Source organism: Chlorocebus sabaeus, chromosome 3 (assembly GCF_047675955.1).
Source record: "Chlorocebus sabaeus isolate Y175 chromosome 3, mChlSab1.0.hap1, whole genome shotgun sequence".
Taxonomy (NCBI): domain Eukaryota; kingdom Metazoa; phylum Chordata; class Mammalia; order Primates; family Cercopithecidae; genus Chlorocebus; species Chlorocebus sabaeus.
Genome location: NC_132906.1, coordinates 11,264,953 through 11,284,275, shown reverse-complemented (window position 1 = coordinate 11,284,275; position 19,323 = coordinate 11,264,953). Strand labels below are relative to the sequence as shown.

General features: G+C 40.1%; 1 protein-coding gene and 1 pseudogene across 3 annotated transcripts in view; both read right to left on the bottom strand.

The window, feature by feature from the left end:
• The window catches only part of BRCA2 (BRCA2 DNA repair associated), an 86,963-nt gene that overhangs the window by 11,674 nt on the left and 55,966 nt on the right, over positions 1 to 19,323 (bottom strand). The window contains exons 19-24 of one of the 3 annotated variants that reach the window (XM_007960072.3): positions 18,520 to 18,675; positions 17,958 to 18,102; positions 12,800 to 12,921; positions 10,131 to 10,329; positions 9,736 to 9,899; positions 9,504 to 9,642 (exon numbers count right to left, since the gene is read on the bottom strand). In XM_007960072.3, the coding sequence (XP_007958263.3) occupies positions 9,504 to 9,642; positions 9,736 to 9,899; positions 10,131 to 10,329; positions 12,800 to 12,921; positions 17,958 to 18,102; positions 18,520 to 18,675 (925 nt within the window). The remainder of the gene's footprint in view (positions 1 to 9,503; positions 9,643 to 9,735; positions 9,900 to 10,130; positions 10,330 to 12,799; positions 12,922 to 17,957; positions 18,103 to 18,519; positions 18,676 to 19,323) is intronic. The other 2 variants (XM_073013249.1, XM_007960073.3) reach the window with 2 other exon arrangements.
• Positions 3,403 to 4,828, bottom strand: LOC103214246 (interferon-induced protein with tetratricopeptide repeats 1 pseudogene; annotated as a pseudogene).

Sequence of the window (19,323 nt, the reverse complement as noted above, 5' to 3'; positions counted from 1 at the left end):
ACTAAAATAATTTTCTCTAACTCAAAGATTGTCTAAAAGAAATTGTTCAGACAGAAAAGGGAAGATTAAAGGAGGACTCTCAGAGCATCAGGACTGAGGACAATAGGATGGAGGAAGAAACAATGGAAAGAGTTTGAGAAATGGGCATATATGATAAACTATTATTTCCTCATGCAGTTTATAAATTATGCTTGATGATTAAAATAAAAATTATAATATTATGATATCCAAGAAAGTAGTATTTAAAAGTAGGAAAGATAAAGGTCTGTATATGGTCACTATCCAATCCCTTTCCCTCCAAAATCAAAATGAAAGCAAAATTCTCACACTTCACTTAGAGTGATAGAATACTGATACCAGTAGACTGTTGTTAAGTCATACATGTATGTTGTAACACCTAGAGAAACAACTACAAAAATCACACAAAAATACCCGAAAACACTAAAACTAAATCAAGATGGAATCCTAAAATATATTTAAGTAACCTTCAGGAAGGCAAGAAAAGCGAAATGGAGGAATGAAAAGCAGGAGAAACAAACAGAAAACAAATAATAAAATGACAGAGTTGAATGCTGGCATATCAATAATTACCTTCATTGTAAGTGATATAAATATCCAATCAATGGACAGAGGCTGAGAGAGTGGATAAAAAATTATAACCCGACTATTTCTTCCTTATAGGAAACTCACTTTAAATATGACAAGGTAGATTAAAAACAAAAGGATCGAAACAGATATACTCTGCAAACATTAATCAAATTGACTTAATTGGCTTTCCTTCACGTGGCGATAAATGTGACTTCCAATCTCAAAAAAAGAAAAAGAAAATGCATTTAATACATTTAACCTACTGAGCATAGAGCTTAGCCTAGCCTACCTTAAATGTGTTCAGAACACTTACATGAGCCTACAGTTGAGCAAAATAATCTAACACAAGGCCTGTTTCATTTAAAAAAAAAAGTGTTGAGTATCTCATGTAATTTACTGCATTCTGTACTGAAAGTGAAAAAGAATGGTTGTAAGGTACTCATGTTTTATTTTCAGACCATTATAAAGTCGAAAAATCCTAAGACAGGCTGGGCACAGTGGCTCAAGCCTTTAATCCCAGCACTTTGTGATGCTGAGGCAGGGGGATTGCCTGAGCTCAGGAATTCAAGACCACCCTGGGCAACATGGTGAAACCCCGTCTCTACTAAAATACAAAAAATTAGCCGGGTGTGGTGGCACGTGCCTGTCGTCCCAGCTACTTGGGAGGCTAAGGCATGAGAATTGCTTGAACTAGGGAGGAGGAGGTTGCAGTGAGCTGAGATCGCACCACTGCACTCCAGCCTGGGCAACAGGGTGAGAACCTACTTCAAAAAAAGAAAAAAGATGAGGTCATATGTGTAGGGTCTAGCCCTACAGGGCTTAGCGGGTGTTCTCCCAGTGTGCGGAGATAAGAGATTGTAATAAATAAAGATACAAGACAAAGAGATAAAGAGAAAACAGCTGGGCCCAGGGGACCACTACCATTAAGACGCAGAGATTGGGAGTGGCCCCTAAGGGCTGGCCTCGCTGATATTTATTGCATACAAAAAAAGGGGGCAGGGTAAGGAGAGTGAATCTTCTAAGTGATTGACAAGGTAAAGCAAGTCACATGATTACAGGACGGGGCGGGGGGGCCTTCCCTTTTAGGTAGCGGAAGCAGAGGGAAGGCAGCATATGTCAGCGTTTTCTTCTCTGAACTTACAAGAAAGATCAAAGACTTTAAGACTTTCACTGTTTCTTCTACTGCTATCTACTACAAACTTCAAAGAGGAACCAGCAGTATGGGAGGAGCATGCAAGTGGACTAGGAGTGTGACCACTGAAGCACAGCACCACAGGGAGGGGTTTAGGCCTTTGGATGACTGCGGGCAGGTCTGGATAATATCCAGCTTTCCACAAGAAGCTGGTGGAGCAGAGGGTTCCCCGACTCCTCCAAGGAAAGGAGACTCCCTTTCGCGGTCTGCTAAGTAACGCGTGCCTTCCCAGACACTGGCCTTACCGCTTGACCAAGGAGCCCTCAAGCGGCCCTTATGTGGGCATGACGGAAGGCTCACCTCTTGCCTTCTAGGTCACTTCTCACAATGTCCCTTCAGCACCTGACCCTATACCCACCAGTTACTCCTAGGTTATATTAGTAATGCAACAAAGAGTAATATTAAAAGCTAATGATTAATGTTTATAATAATGATTGCTAATTGTCCATGATGATCTCTTTATCTAATTTGTATTATGACTATTCTTATTCTATTTTCTTTATTATACTGAAACAGTTTGTACCTTCAGTCTCTTGCCTCAGCACCTGGGTAATCCTCCGCCCACACATATTGGTAGGCTCTAATACAATGAGTGGAGTCCTAATATATGGGGAAATTTAGACGCAGACATGTACATTGGGAGAACACCATCTTACAATGAAGGCAAAGGTGGAGGCGAGATATCTACAAGCCAAAGAATGCCAAAAAATGCCAGCAAATCACCAGAAGCAAAAGATAGAGACACTGAACAGATTCTCATAGCCTCAGAAGGAATTAACCCTGCCAACACTTTGATCTTGGATTTCCAGCCTCCAGAACTGTGAGACAACAAATTTCCATTAAGTCCCCAGTCTATGGTTCTTTGTTCAAGTAAATACACAGCATTACTCACTGAACTGAGAAAAATGATCTAGAACCAGAGACGTCTTCCAGGGATATATACTGTATCATGAATAGAAACTCAAATATCCAGCCCTCACACCGTAACTAAGAGAGGAGAAAAAAATTAATCTTGGATAAGTAGAGAGTCATGAATTACACTGAGTCATGGCGCTGACCTCACTTTTTTATTTTAGTGTAAGTCCACTGTTTTATTTCCTACAAATCTACCTAACATTTTTTTTCTATTTCACAGCACTCATACAAATGGTTTCTCTAACATGTGCACACACATTGATTCACTAATTGTTGAATGCAACTAATATTTTATCAAATTTGATACAAATTGTACAAATTGTAAGAATTACATCATTACACTGAATTACATAATATGTTTCTGAAAACAGCAAGCAGAAAAGATGATTATCACTTTTTCTTTATTCTGAGATGCAGTCTCGTTCTGTGGCCCAGGCTGGAGTGCAGTGCTGTGATCTCAGTTCACTGCAACCTCCGCTTCCCAGGTTCAAGCGATTCTCCTGCCTCAGCCTCCTGAGTAGCTGGGATTACAGGTGTGTGCCACCACACCTGGTTTATTTTTATATTTTTTGTAGAGAAGGGGTTTCGCCATGTTGGCCAGGCTGGTTTCGAACTCCTGACCTCAAGTGATCCACTCACCTCAGCCTCGATTAGTATATGTTAACAAAAAATCAAATGAAATATGAAAGTGGTCAATATTTGAGTGCCTAAGGACCTTGTCCCACAGAGATCTAAAACTCAGCAGCCAGTCTCAGGGCCCACTCATAGTACTCTAGAGCTTCATTCATGCTTCCAATTTGTACAGAAACCTAAGGAGGCTTAAGCTTTCCAAGTCTAACGCATTTCTCTGAAGTTTCCTTAAAACCAATTTATCCAAAGAATTGACGATTTTATCTCTTGAAAATGATGTCTTTTCTATTTGTATTGCTTTTAAATAAGGGATAATTGCACTGACATCAGATTTCTTTTGAAATTCCTGAAATCTACCACAGTGCAAATATATGTCTTGTATTATTTCTTCTACCACTGGTTTCATGCATAACACTTTTTGAAAAGTGTCTTCAGTTTTTCTGTGATTGTTTGCTTCTATATACATTCCTGCCAGGTCTATATAGGCAACCTCAAATGTGAGCTTTTGTTCTACAGCGGATTGAAGATGAAATGCGCCTGATCTTATCATTTTGTCTACCTTTTCTCTGTTCTGCCGTCTAGGCTGCCTGTTGGTAGCTTCCTTCATTTGGATCTTTTGTGCCCTGTCACAAAGCCCTACATGGTGAGGCAGGAAGGCGGAAGTGGGAGTTGCCTGCAAGGAGGTTTTTAAGAGCTCAAGAGCTTCATCCACAAATCCTTCTCTTCAGTAAAAGTTGGCTGCATATCCAAAGACAAAGGTCTGCGTGGACATATTGGCCAGAGCTGCTTCAATGCACTTTTCTCCTTCAGCTTCCTGTCCTTCATCCCGAAGCTTCAGGGCAAGGAGAACCTTACTATATGCATCATCTACATTTAGCCTGACAGCCTGCCTTACAGTAGGCAAAGAAAATGACCTGCGATCCTCTGTTGCTAATTTAAAGCCATCCAGGTGGTGATGGCATACCCAGAGTTGAGTTCATGGTTTTCAGCATCCACTGACAGATCTTTTACAAAGCAGGCCTTGGCTTGTTCATAATTCTTTCCTCCACATTTCAGCAAGGCCCGTTCTTCCTCACAGTCCATCTCTGGACATTCCATTCTGTAACAGAAAGGATTTGAAAACTTCTTGCAAATGTTCTCCACCTTGTCCAGGTAAGTCTGGGTTTCTGCCAGTCTGCCCATGTGGTAATACACCCAGGCAAAGCTGCCCCAGGTTACCAGACTTCTCACATCTAACTGATTAGCACGTTCTTTCTGGATTAAGTCTTCAGCTTCTTTCAAGTTCTCCAGCACTTCCTCATTCTGGTCTTTCAGGTGTTTCACACAGGCTAGTAGGTTGTGTATTCCCACACTGAATTTAGTGTCTAGAAACCCAATCTGGCCCAAGACTCTGTTTTCCAAATCAGGCATTTCATCATCTTTAATTGATACCTCCCATGTAAAGTGACATCTTAACTGCTCCAGACTATCCTTGATCCGATGATCATCAGCATTTTTACTCATGGTTGCTGTGAACTAGGCAGCAGTTCTGTAGTGGTCTAGTCAGACTCCTCTGACATCTAGGCCTCCTCACTTTTTCTTCTCCCCCAACACCTTGCCTTGGGGCCAAGAGCTAATCTTGTGTTAGTCCCCATAACAAGCACAGGCTTCCCTATAAATATATACACCTGCTATATACACACAAAAACTAAAACATTTAAAAAAGGCAGCACAGGCTCTCGGTCATCCCAAATTCCCTGGATTCCGTTTCTAGGCTTTAGATGTGGCCTTTCTGGGCACCATCTCTCCTCCTACCTCTCCGTCTCCTGAAATCCTTTCACTGGGGCCTCTGGAACTCAGTAAGATCTCTACTACCCTCACCCTTTCCTGCAGGTGCTGTCACTGCCATCTTGTTGCAACAAACCTGGTTCTTGTCTGCCGGCACAGCTGCCCTTGCAGACCCTGTGCTACTGGAGGCCGAGATGAGGCAGATATCTTCCTCATGCTTCACTGCTGCTCCTCCCACTCTAAAAACACTCAGTTTTGAATCTCATGTTATCAGACTCTGTCATTCATTACTGTTCCTTGCTACAGGCGTCCATTGACCCCGGCTCACTCATTCCATTTCTTGAAGATTTTAACTCATAACTCACTGTCATTCTGTCATCACGATGGTCTTGTTTCCTGGAAATTTCAGTAGCCTCACAGGCAATCCTTCCAACACTCTGTTGCTCCCAAGTTCCTTGTTTTCTTCTTAAATGGTCATGTCTTCTATTTTCCATTGGTAACTCACTCCAGTGGACATATCTAAGACTTTTATTTCCAATAACTCCATTTCCCCTAGAATCTCAATTTAAAGTACCTCCTTCTTCAACCACCTACCTTTGATCTGCCCAGTTCACTCCCTCTAAAATCCTAACTCAAACCCACTGGGGCCTACAATCAACTTTTCTTATCTCCTGTTCATTGATCCAGATTCCTCTAATGTCTCTTCTTTGCTCTGCATTGTGTCCAAGGTCAATTATTTAGATCCTCCTTTTGCACATACCCCCAGATTCTTTGCCCTTCTTGCTTTGCATTACTTACCCAGCTAAACTACAGAACTGGTTAAATTCTCCTTTCCAACTACTTCATGCCCACACCATCAGAGCTGAACAAGTCTGAAAAAATATCACACAACTACAATATATTCATGAACATTAAACCTCCAGTGGGCCCTGGCAGTCATGATGTACTTACTTAGTCCATTTACCCTACCACTTTCTTCTTTTTTTTTTTGAGACGGAGTCTCGCTCTGTCATCCAGGCTGGAGTGCAGTGGCGCGATCTCGGCTCACCACAAGCTCCGCCTCCCGGGTTCACGCCATTCTCCTGCCTCAGCCTCCCAAGTAGCTGGGACTACAGGCACCCAACACCATGCTCGGCTAAATTTTTTTTGTATTTTTAGTAGAGACGGGGTTTCACCGTGTTAGCCAGGATGGTCTCAATCTCCTGACCTCGTGATCCGCCCACCTCGGCCTCCCAAAGTGCTGGGATTACAGGCATGAGCCACCGCACCCGGCTACTCTACCACTTTCTTAGATAATTATTTCATGCCTTTCCTTTTCTTTCAAACCTTCAACACCCTTTTCTTCTTCTTCTTCTTTTTTTTTTTTTGAGAAGGAGTCTCTCTCTCTCTCTCCCCCACTCTGGAGTGCAGTGGAGCGATCTCAGCTCGCTGCAAGCTCCGCTTCCCGGGTTCACGCCATTCTGCCTCAACCTCCCGAGTAGCCGGGACTATAGGTGCCCGCCACCATGCCCAGCTAATTTTTTGTATTTTTAGTAGAGAAGGGGTTTCACTGTGTTAGCCAGGATGGTCTCGATCTCCTGACCTCATGATCCACCCGCCTCGGCCTCCCAAAGTGTGGGGATTACAGGCGTGAGCCACCGCGCCTGGCCCCCTTTTCTTCATTCCGACTCTCAGCTGATGATTTTGTGCCCTGTTTCAGCGAGGAAACAGAAGCAATCAAAAGAGGTCTGCCAGAAGTTTCCTCTTGTATATCAACTCTTCCACTGGTATCTGTACCTACGTACTTTACTCTTTTTTCCTGTGAGTACAGATGAACAGTCTCTACTGCTAGCTAAGGCCAATCTGAACAGAGCCTCTAGAGACCATACCACACAGTATCTGAGAACAGTGCCCTACAGCTGTTCCTGCTTTCCTTCCATCTTGCATTTTACCTTCTTTATTGGATCTTTCTCATTAGCATACAGTATCTGATCAGTATGCTATTAGCACTTTCATCTGAAAAAGCAAATGTTCTCTTGATCCCAATTCCCCTTCTGGCTACTGATTTATTTCTCTTCTTCTCTTAAAGCAAAAATCCTCGAAATACCTATATTCACTATCATTCCTCCTTTCCCTCCATTTCCTTTGCCCCACTTCAGTCCACTGAAAGTGCTCCTCCACGGTGTTAAAGCCAATGATCAATTCTTGGTCCTCACTTCATTATCAATTCTATGAAATAGCATTTGGCAGACTTAATCACTCTCACTACTCGACAATTTTTTTTTTCTCTTGGCTTTCAGCATACCTCACTCTTTCCAGCATTCCTCCAACCTCTCTGGCCATTCCTCTATTTTTTTTACTGATTCCTATATTGACATTTATATTTATATTTCCCTTCTTCTAAGTATAAAAGGCTTCAATCAGGTCTTCGATCTGTTCCCTCTCTAACTACTCCCATGCCCACAGTGACTTCATCCAGTCTCATGGCTTTAAATGTCCCCTGTATGGCCGGCCGGGCGCGGTGGCTCACGCCTGTAATACCAGCACTTTGGGAGGTCGAGGTGGTGGATCACGAGGTCAGGAGATTGAGACCATCCTGGCTAACATGGTGAAACCCCATCTCTACTAAAAATACAAAAAAAAGTAGCCAGCCGTGGTGGCAGGCGCCTGTAGTCCCAGCTACTCCGGAGGCTGAGGCAGAAGAATGGCGTGAACCCGGGAAGTGGAGCTTGCAGTGAGCCGAGATCGTGCCACTGCACTCCAGCCTGGCGACAGAGCAAGACCCCGTCTCAAAAAAAAAAAATCCCCTGTATGTTGATGATTCCCAAATTCATATCCAGCCATTCCTCTGAACAGACTCCTATGTAACCATCAAGTAGACGTTTCTACTTAGATGCCTAATAAGCATCTAAAACTGAGCTCCTGAACTTCCCCAAATACTTGCTTTTCTTTCAGTCTTTCCTTCTAAGTGACAGTTCCATTCTTCCCAATGCTCAGACCATCCTGCACTGTCCCCCTACCTTCAAAATACAACAAGAATCTGACTGCTTCTCACCACTTACATTGCTTTTTGGTTCATCTTCATCTTTTGCCTAAGTGCTTGAAAGAGCCTCCAAATGGCTTGTTTGTACTCTTGCGCCCCCTACAGCCTATTCTCAACACAGCGGCCTGAATGATCCTGTGAAAACCTGTCAGATTGTGTCCCTCCACCTGGAATCTTCCTGTGATGTCCTGTCATCACAGGAAGTTACAGTTCACACAAGGACCCCCACACACTGCCTCTGTCCCTGGCTGTTACTTCTCACTCTCTGGTCTCTGTCAGTGCTCAGTGGTACACTAGGCATGATCCTGCTGCACCACTACCTTTGTAATTGCCTGGAAAGCTCTTTCCCACATGGCCACATGCCTCACCTCACTCACTCAATTCCTTCAAGTTTCACTCAAATGTCAACCTTCCAGGGAGGTCTCTCTCCTCACCTCTCAATCTAAAATTACAGCCCTCTCTCTTCCCTAACATTACCCTCCCACCCACTTGATCTTTTTTTTCTGAGCACTAAAAAAAACTATACACATGTATGTTACTTATTTCTTTGTTTGTACTCTCCCTACCCCAACCTCATAATGTAAGCTCTATAAGGGTAGGGATTCATCTGTTTTGTTAATTGCTATGTACCCAGCACTTAAAACAGTGTCTGGTACATAACAGTCATTAAATAAATATCGATGAATTAAATAAACAAAAGTTATCCACCTTCTATAATAACAATAAAATGTGTGAGAAGAGTCACCCAAATATGATCAACATGAAATAAAATGGCATGGGAACAATGTGGCTTACTAATATAATATAGTCAAAGAAAACCCCACAAAGCACTAAAACATAACTAAGCAAACACAAACACATTTAAAAAACGAGAAAATTTAAAAAAGCAAAAGAGAAAGAACAAAACTCCTAAGAAAACAAAACTCAACAAATAGAAGAAAACTCTTGAATTCTTCACGATAGGTTCATGCAGTTGAACTTAGTAAGACCATATATTCAATAAAATAAAAGCCTGATTCTGAGATAATAAACAGCCCTGTACAATGAAAAGTAGGGAGTGATGGCCAAAGCAATAAATTGAGGACATCAATATAACATCACAATGGGATAAACATATACGTTAGAAATAGTAAGAAAACATAAATTGCAGAAAATAAAATTAAGGACAATTTCTATAAAATTAAGTAGCACAGACTGGGATGTAAACTGTTACCCCTGAAATAATATCGAATTGCTTTTCATTAAAAATCTGAGGTTCAAAGAGGCTTACTTTCAGATCACTAGAGCTAGAAAATTTGCCAACTGGTAGCTCCAACTAATCATAAGAGATTTTAAAAGACAATGTTTTTCAAAAGAATAAACAAAAAAATTAAATACATTGTGCATTACCTGTTTTTTTCACAACAGAAACTACAAATCCTATTAGGTCCACCTCAGAACAAGAGGGCTGAAAGTCTGGTTCTAAAAATTTGCTGAAGTGAAGGGGCTCCCGTGGCTGGTAAACCTGAAATAAAATTTCATCTGACACCTACAGAAAACGAAACAAAAATTCAATATATGGAGATTCCATAAACTAACAAGCACTTATCAAAACTGAAAAATCACACTGAAAGGTTTGTACCGGTAGTTGTTGATACTGAGTTTTTTTTGTCACTGCTAACTGTATGTTAGCTCTTTCAGATTTACTTTTAGATTTTGATGTTGCAAGATGATAAATTCTGTATCTCTTTCCTTCTGTTAACAGAGAATATAAATCTGATGATGGACGCCAAATACTCAATATAACTGTTTAGAGAAAGATGAGAAAGACGCAATGGAAGAAGTGATTATCATTTAAATTTTTGTTTCAAAATAAATACAGATCATCTTTTATATTATCTCTTTGTAGGCGTTGGCGGTTTTTGCTTCTCTGTTATAAACTAACTTTATACTTTATCTGGATTTATAATCATTTTGTTAGTAAGGCCATTTTTTAACTTAATAAAACTGATAAAAACAAAGCATTTACACACTCACCTGAATCTTTTTCTTTTTTTGAATAGCTTACAATACGCAACTTCCACACAGTTGTGACATCTCTTGATAAACCTTGTTCCTTTTGTTCAGCAGATTCCATGGCCTTCCTGATTTCCAACTGGATCTGAGCTTGTTTCTTATCATTCAACATTTGCCTGTGATTATTCAAGGCTCTTAACTGCTCTTCACTGAAATTACCCTGTGACCATTTAAGATATTGGAATAAAAAGCAATTAAAACTAAAAAGTCCCATCATTGTAACTGGATCGCTTTAAACAGGACAAATACAACAAAATTAGAGCTCATCCTCAGGGTGTGGTTAATGTAATCTGTTTCTCACATACTATTCTCAGGTGCCTCAAACTGTTTCCCTAAGGCAAAAATGATCCTCCAATTATAAATGTACTCTAATAATCATAATCATCACCAGCTACATTACAGATGGCTAACATTTGAATGCTCATTATTTTGAGAAATAGATCTATGTGTAGTAAATGTATTAACTCATTTAATCTTCACAACAATCCATGAGGTAGGTAATATTCATTGTTTCCGTGTTGTAGGTAAAACTGAGGCACAAAGAGAACAACTAATTTGCACAAACCACATAGGTAGAGGTTGGCCCCAGAACCCTGATTCTTAGCCCTGGGAGTATAATTTCATTAACTGTTAAATAGTAGACACAATTTAAAACAGATATGTACTAAACATACTTTTATGTTTGCCTCTACACTTCTGTCCTACTCACTTTAGCAAATTTCTACCTGTACCTCTTGGGAATCTTACCCAGTGTAACAAAAATAAACAGATAAATCAAAAAACAAATAAAATAGGAAATGGAATTTAGACATGTAACATACCAGACTGCTGTTACACTTTAGGATATTATACATCTTAATATCCTAATCTATACTGGGAAGGGAGACTATCCAATCTCTGTATCTTATGGAGGTATAGAGATTCTAAATATGCAGGCAGTGTTTAAACCATTTTGTTGTAAAACCTGATTTCAGAAGGCCAACATTCAACATTGTTACTGAAAACAAATTCTAAAAGGACTGTTTTAAAAATGGATGCCTATGTTCTCCTCAAAGAATTACAAAGATAACTTTAAAAAAGTAAAATCTCATAGACTCATAGGCACTTAGAACCCTAAAGATAACCTACTGTTAGGTTTTCCCTTGATAGAAGGTGGAAATGAGGTCCTAAGAAATACATTACTCGTCCAGTTACAGAGTGGCTGGGCAAGGCCCTACCCCAACTCTTATTCTGCTCCCTTATGTCCAGACAAAAAAAATTGTTAAATTCTGTGGATGAAATTAAAGCTGTCTTCATGATGATATACAGAATGCACAAGCTTTGACAAATAATATTATAAAAGATAGAGGCAAATAATTTTTCAAGAAATAATCATAAAGCCTTCATTTTCAGACCTGCAGCAAGTATACTCACAAGTTTTAAAACTGGACTCACTTCTCACAGGGAGAACCCAAACTGTAACATTTCAGAACAGGAGGGAATTTTACTCAGTACAGCACTGCTTACATTACTGATGAAATATTGTTTATTTTGTAGTCCCACTATTTAAGAAATTCAAGGCTATATTCACAAGATTTATTAAGTCATGAAGTAAATGAAATTAATCAATTAACAACCAGTAGTTTTGGTAAAATATTTGCTCCTTCCTATCTAACAAACTAATCTTAGAATTTGAATTTTTTTAGGTATCTACCGTCTAAACATTTAGGAGGTAGCTTAATATATAAAATTATGTTCTAATAATAGTAACTAACATTTATATGGAACTTTTATATAGATTATTTATTTGATCCTAAAACAATATTTTATGCCCATTTAATAGCTTTTTTTTTAGACGGAGTTTTGCTCTTGTTGCCCAGGCTGGAGTGCAATGGCATGACCTGGGCTCACTGCAACCTCTGCCTCTCGGATTCAAGTGATTCTCCTGTCTCAGCCTCCCGAGTAGCTGGGATCATAGGCATGCGCACCACGCCTGGCTAATTTTGTATTTTTAGTAGAGACGGGGTTTTACCATGTTGGCCAGCCTGGTCACGAACTCCCGACCTCAGGAATTCTGCCCGTCTCGGCCTCCCAAAATGCTGGGATTATAGGCGTGAGCCACCGTGCCCGGCCAGCTATTTTATTCTCATTTACTTTGTTAATAAAATGAGAGTGCCACAATTCTAAAGCCTATGCTACTTCTAACAATTTAGAGCTTCTGAAACATTTCTACCGAAGTACCCTTAGGGTAGAGGATTATCAAGTACACTCCAGATGGGACTTGAAAAACAGCTAAGAACATGGAAACTAAGCCATTACTTTGAAGATATTTGTTTTATCTTAAAAATAAAAAAGTTTTTTTGCTTCAGAGTACAGGAGGGACAATAATAAAACAAGTTTTGCCTGTATTTTAAACCAAATTTATTTAATATATAAAATTCTAGAACCCTCCCATCCTCTACTTGGTATACAGTTGAAAACATACCACCACACTGGTTTGGCACATCACTGAAAATTCCAGAAATGTACACGTCCCTTTTGAGAAATGCAGTATTTCAACATACTCCTTCCCGTGATGGCCAGAGAGTCTAAAACAGCTTCCCACCTTGAATAATCATCAAGCCTCATTATATGTCCTCTTACTCTCTCACCTCAAGGTAAGCTGGGTCTGCTGCATTCTTCACTGCTTCATAAAGCTCTGCACCATCTTGCAGAGCACGAACTTGCTGTCTTGTTAGTGCACGTGATGGTAAATACGGTTTTGTTGTGTCTTCTAAGAAAAAAAAAAAGGATCATTAATTCACTAAACTGTAAATTTAAAGCAACTAAAACTAAAGAACCAAGCATAAAACACCCAAAGAAGGGAGATTTAAAAATAAGAAACTATATATCTGCTAAAAGTTTTTTTTTGTTTTTTTTTTTTGAGACAGGGTCTCAACTTGTCACCCAAGTTGGAGTGCAGTGGTGTGATCTCAGCTTATTGCAACCTCTGTCTCCTGGGTTCAAGTGATTCTCCTGTCTCAGCCTCCTGAGTAGCTGGGATTACAGGCACATGCCAACACGCCCGGCTAATTTTTGCATTTTTGGTAGAGACAGAGTTTCACCATATTGGCCAGGCTGGTCTCAAACTCCTGACCTCAACTGATCCACCTACCTTGGACTCCCAAACTGTTGGGATTATAGATGTGATCCACGACACCCGGCCTGCTATAAGTTTTCTAGGAAATTTTGAAACTAGTCTACTCATGGTTAAAAAAAAAAAAAAAGTCATACAGAGTTTAATTACAGTAATATGTGAGTTAAGCATAGGTATATTTGTTTTAATGTATTTCACTTTATTGAGTTTCACAGATACTGCATTTTTTTTTAAACACAAATTATGTTGAGGAAGCCTACTGGTGCCATTTTTGCAACAGTATGTGCTCACTTCACGTTTCTGTCACAGAGTTCTGACAGAGATGTATAGAGTGATTAATGTTATTTTCATGCCTTCTAACACAATATCCATTCTGTGGCCCATGGATCATAGAGTCATTTCAACTTTCAAGTCTTATTATTTAAGAAACATGTCTTATAAAGAATAGCTGCCATAGTGATTTCTCCGATAGATACGGCTAAAGTGAATTGAAACCTTTCAGAAAGGATTCACCATTCTAGATACCATTAAGAACATTAGTGTTTCATGGGAAGTCAAAATATCAACAATAACAAGTTTATCAGAAGTTGATTCCAACCCTCATGGATGACTTTGGGGGGGTTCAAGACTTCAATGGAGGAAGTAACTGCATATGTGGTGGAAATAGCAAGAGAACTAGAATTAGAAGTAAAGCCTGAAGATGTGACTGAATTACTGCAATGTCACATTAAAACTTAAATGATGAGGAGCTTCATAAATCTCATCTTGAACTGTAATCCTCACGTCGAGGGACGGACCTGGTGGGAGGTGACTGGATCACGGGGGCAGTTTCCCTCATGTTGTTCCGTGATAGTGAGGGAGTTCTCAAGAGATCTGATGGCTTAAAAGTGAGAGTTCCCCCGTACTCTCTTTCCTGCCACCCTGTGAAAAAGGTACTTGCTTCTCCTTAATCTTCCACTATGACGGTAAGTTTCCTGAGGCCTCCCCAGCCATGTGGAACTGTGAATCAATGAAACCTTTTTCCTTTACAAATTACCCAGTCTCAGGCATTTTTATAGCAGTATGAGGATGAACTAATACAGAGAATTGGTACCAGGAGTAGGGTACTGCTATAACAATAACCTGAAAATGTGGAATTGACTTTGGAACTAGATAACAGGCAGAGACTGGAACAGTTTGGAGGGCTCAGAAGAAGACAGGAAGATGTGGGAAAGTCTGGAACTCCCTAGAGATTTGTTGAATGGTTTTGACCAAAATTCTGACAGTGATATGGACAATGAAGTCAGGCTGAGGTGGTCTCAGATGGAGATGAGGATCTTATTGGGAACTGAAGCAAAGGTCACTTTTGCTATGCTTTAGAGCAAAAAGTGGCATTTTGCTCCTTCGCTAGAGATCCATGGAATGTAGAACTTGAGAGAGATGATTTAGGGTATCCTGTGGAAGAAATTTCTAAGCAGCAAAGTGTTCAAGGTGTGATGTGGCTTTTTCTAGAAACACACAGTCATACGTGTTCACAAAGAGATGGTTTGAAATTGGAACTTATATTTAAAAGGGAAGCAGAGCATAAAAGTTTGGAAAATCTGCAGCCTGACCATGAAATAGAAAAGAAAAATCCATTTCCTGGGAAAGAATTCAAGCCATCTGCAGAAGTTTGCATAAGTAACAAGGAGACAAATGTTAATAGCCAAGACAATGGAGACAGAGTCTCCAAGGTATGTCAGAGATCTTCGCAGCAGGCCCTTCTATGGAGACCTGGAGACCTAGGAGGGAAAAATGGTTTTGTGGGCTGGGCCCAAGGCCCCACTGCTCTGTGCAGCCATGGGACATGGCACCCTGCATCCCACTTGCTCTAGCTCCAGCCATTGATAAAAATGGCCAAGGTACAGATCAGGCCATTGCTTGAGACGGTGCAAGCCCCAAGCCTTGGTTGCCTCCATGTGGTGTTGGGCGTGTGGGTGTGCAGAAGACAAGAGGTGAGCTGTGCGAGCCTCTGTCTAGATTTCAGAGGATGTATGGAAGTTGCCAGGATGTCCACGCAGTAGTCTGCTGCGGGGGCAGAGACCTCATAGAGAATCTCTGTTAGCACAGTATGAGAGGGAAATTGGGAGGGAAATACGGGGTTGGAGCCACCCCCCAGAGTCCTCACTGGGGAACTGCCCAGTGGAGCTGTGAGAAGAGGGCCATCATCCTCCACTGACAGCCTGCACTGTGTGGCTGTCACTCAATGTCAGCCCATGAAAGCAGATGCAGGGGCTGTAGCCTGCAGAGTCAAAGGGGCAGAGCTGCCCAAGGCCGTGGGAGACCACCCCTTATTCAGCATGCCCTGGATGTAAGACATGGAGTCAAAGGAGATTTTAGAGCTTTAATGACTGGCCTGGGTGCGGTGGCTCACTTGAGGCTAGGAGTTTATTTTTTTATTTTACTATTTATTTAATTTATTTATTTTGAGACAGAATCTTACTTTGTTGCCCAGGCTGGAGTGCAGTGGTCCAATTTTGGCTCACTGCAACCTCTGCCTCCCAGGTTCAAGCGATTCTCCTGCCTCAGCCTCCCAAGTAGCTGGGATTACAGATGTGAGACATCACACCCAGCGAGGCTAGGAGTTTAAGACCAGCCTGGCCAACATGGCGAAACCCCATCTCTACTAAAAATACAAAAATTAGCTGGGCATGGTGGTGTACACCTGTAATCCCAGCTACTTGGGGGGGCTGAGGCATGAGAATTGCTTGAAACAGGAGGCAGAGGCTGCAGTGAGCCAATATCTCTCCACTGCACTCTAGCCTGGACAACAGAGCAAGACCCCGTCTCAAAAAGAAAAAAAAAAAGATTCAATGATTTCCTGGCTAGATTTCAGACTTGCATGGGGACTATAGTCCCTCTGTTTTGGCCAATTTCTCCCACTTGAGATGGGAGCATTTGCCCAATACCTGTACCCCCACTGTATCTTGGAAGTAACGAATTTGCTTTTGATTTTACAGGCTCATACATGGAAGAGATTTCTCTTGTCTCAGATGAAGACTTTGGACTTAATTTTTGAGGAATTAGTTAAGAATTTCAGGGACTGTTGGGAAGGCATGATTGGTTTTGAAATGTGGAAAGGACATGAGATTTGGGAGAGTACGGGGCAGAATGATATGGTTTGGCTCTGTGTCCCCACCCAAATCTCATCTCAAATTGTAATCCCCATGTGTTGAGGGAGAGATCTGGTGGTAGGTGACTGGATCATGGAGGTGCTTTCCCCCATGCTATTCTTGTGCTAGTGAGGGAGTTCTCACAAGATCTCATGGCTTAAAAGTGGCAGTTTACCCTGCACTCTCTCTTCTGCCACCTTATGAAAAAGGTATTTGTTCCTCCTTTGCCTTCTGCCATGATTGTAAGTTTCCTGAGGCCTCCTCAGCCAAGTGGAACTGTGAGTCAATTAAGCTTCTTTCCTTTAGAAATTACCCAGTCTCAGGTATTCTTTATAGCAGTGTGAGAACAGACTAATACAGTGCTGCTTCTTATGGATGAGCAAAGAAAGTAGTTTCTTGAGAAGGAATCTACTCCTGGTGAAGATGTTGTGAATATTGTTGAAATGACAACAAAGGATTTAGAATATTACATAATACTCTGATAAAGCAGAGTTTGATAGAATTGACTCCAATTATGAAAGCAGTTCTACCATGGATAAAATGCTATCAAACAGCATTGTATGCTACAGAGAAATCCTTCATGAAAGGGAAAGTCAATTAATGTTGCAAATGCCCTTGTCTTATTTTAAGAAATTGCCACAACCGCCCCAACCTTCAGCAACTACCACTCTGATCATTCAGCAGGCATCAACATTGAGGAAAGATCCTCCACCAGCAAAAATATTACAACTCACTGAAAGCTCAGATGATCATTAGCATTTCTTAGCAATAAAGTATATTAAGGTATGCGCATTGTTTTTTTTAACACACAATGCTACTACCACACATTTAAGAGATTACGCTATAGTGTAAACATTACATTTGTATGCTCTGGGAAGCCAAAATATTCATGTGATGTGCTCTACTGTAATATTTGCTTTATTGCGGTGGTCTATAATCAAATCCACAGTATCTCTGAGGTATGCCTGTAAATGATTTCATAATCACTTATTTATGAAAATAGTATGATCTAGTGATAATTTTAAGCAAATAAAATATAAGGAGCAATATTTCTGCAGATAACTATGGAACTATAAGTTCTATAGAACACGTTATAGCTTCTATATAAATCATGAGGAAATGAAAACATAAAATCTTCAGCAACAACAAAAGGGAGATATGAAAAAATAAAATTTATGTCATATAAACATAAAACACCATGATTTTTAATATTAAAATTGACACCACAATAGGTCTTAGTTCCAGGCACCATAACACATGAAAACTAATAACTACAAAGACAAAAATGCAAAAGTCACATAATATAGGTAAGAACTCAGGAAAAATATTACAAATGGCTTAGGGAAAAATAATCTGATATTTCTGTCCCTTGTTGCTATTCTTTCTCTAATACTAAAAAAGAATACTCCAGATACTAAAAAATAAAATCAATTTATTATTCAAAATAAAAACAATTTACTCATTAAAAAGGTTAAATTGAAAGTCTCTAAAACTTTGTTCTTATATTAGAAATAAAAATGTGTACCATATAACTCATTTTACCTTCATGTTCTTCAAATTCCTCTTGAATTTTAGTGAATAAGGCTTCTAGTCTCTTTTGTTGGGCCTCCACATATTTTGCTGCTTCCTTTTCTTCCTCTCTTTCATTGCGAAATATGTATAATCCAGATGATGTCTTCTCCATCCACTGTAAATAATGTGTTACACACACCAAAAAAGTCATATATATAACTTTCAAATTAATTGTATCAGGTCAGGCACGGTGGCTCACGCCTGTAATCCCAGAATTTTGGGAGACTGAGGTTAGTGGATCACCTGAGGTCAGGAGTTTGAGATCAGCCTGACCAATATGGTGAAACTCCGTCTCTACCAAAAATACAAAATTATCCAGGTGGGGTGGCGTATGCTTGTAATCTCAGCTACTTGAGAGGCTGAGGGAGGAGAATCACTTGAACCCGGGAGGTGGAGGTTGCAGTGAGCCAAGATCACGCCATTGCACTCCAGCCTGGGCAAGAGACCGAAACTCCGTCACAAACAAACAAACAAAAAAATAAAGTTTATCAAAAGAAAGAAATATATGATAAGTTTCAAGAATATATCATACCTGTATAGGGTATGCTCTTTGAATAATTACATCAACACAACCAACATTTCCTCCATCACTGAAAAGTGATGATAAGGGCAGAGGAAAAGGTCTAGGGTCAGGAAAGAATCCAAGTTTGGTATACCAGCGAGCAGGCCGAGTACTGTTAGCAGAAATCTGGACAAATTAATAAATATATGGATTTAGGAGTTAAATATGTATTCAATTCTATTACAGATATCATAAGAGTTTTCATTCTTTTAGAACTGCCTTAAAAATACTCACTTTAAAAAGTCTTAGGAAGATTAGTAAGACAGTAAGTAAAAAATTATCAAAGTGAAAATATTTTCAAAATAGAGTACTTCTCAAACATATTGTTTATACTGCTACAAGTTTTTAATGCTATTTAAATGTTTCTATTAGAAAACAGATAAAAGGAACTTCAATTTAAACATAATAGTTTAAAATACACTTATTCAACCAAACTTCCTCAAAAAACCTACATGGACAAAGGCAACTAGAGAGAATAGGAAGTGAGGCATCACCAAAATTTTGGAAGCTAAGAATGTGTGGAACGAGTAAATGACAAAGCAGCCTGAGAATGATTATGGTTAACACAAAGAGCAAATATTCATCCAACACTTACTAAGGTACCTGGCATAGTGTTAAGCACTTTACGTATATTAACAATTAATCTTTGGCCAGGCAAGGTGGCTCACGCCTGTAATCCCAACACTTTGGGAGGCCGAGGCAGGCGCATCACCTGATGTCAGGAGTTTGAGATCGGCCTGGCCAACATGGTGAAACCCCATCGCTACTAAAAAA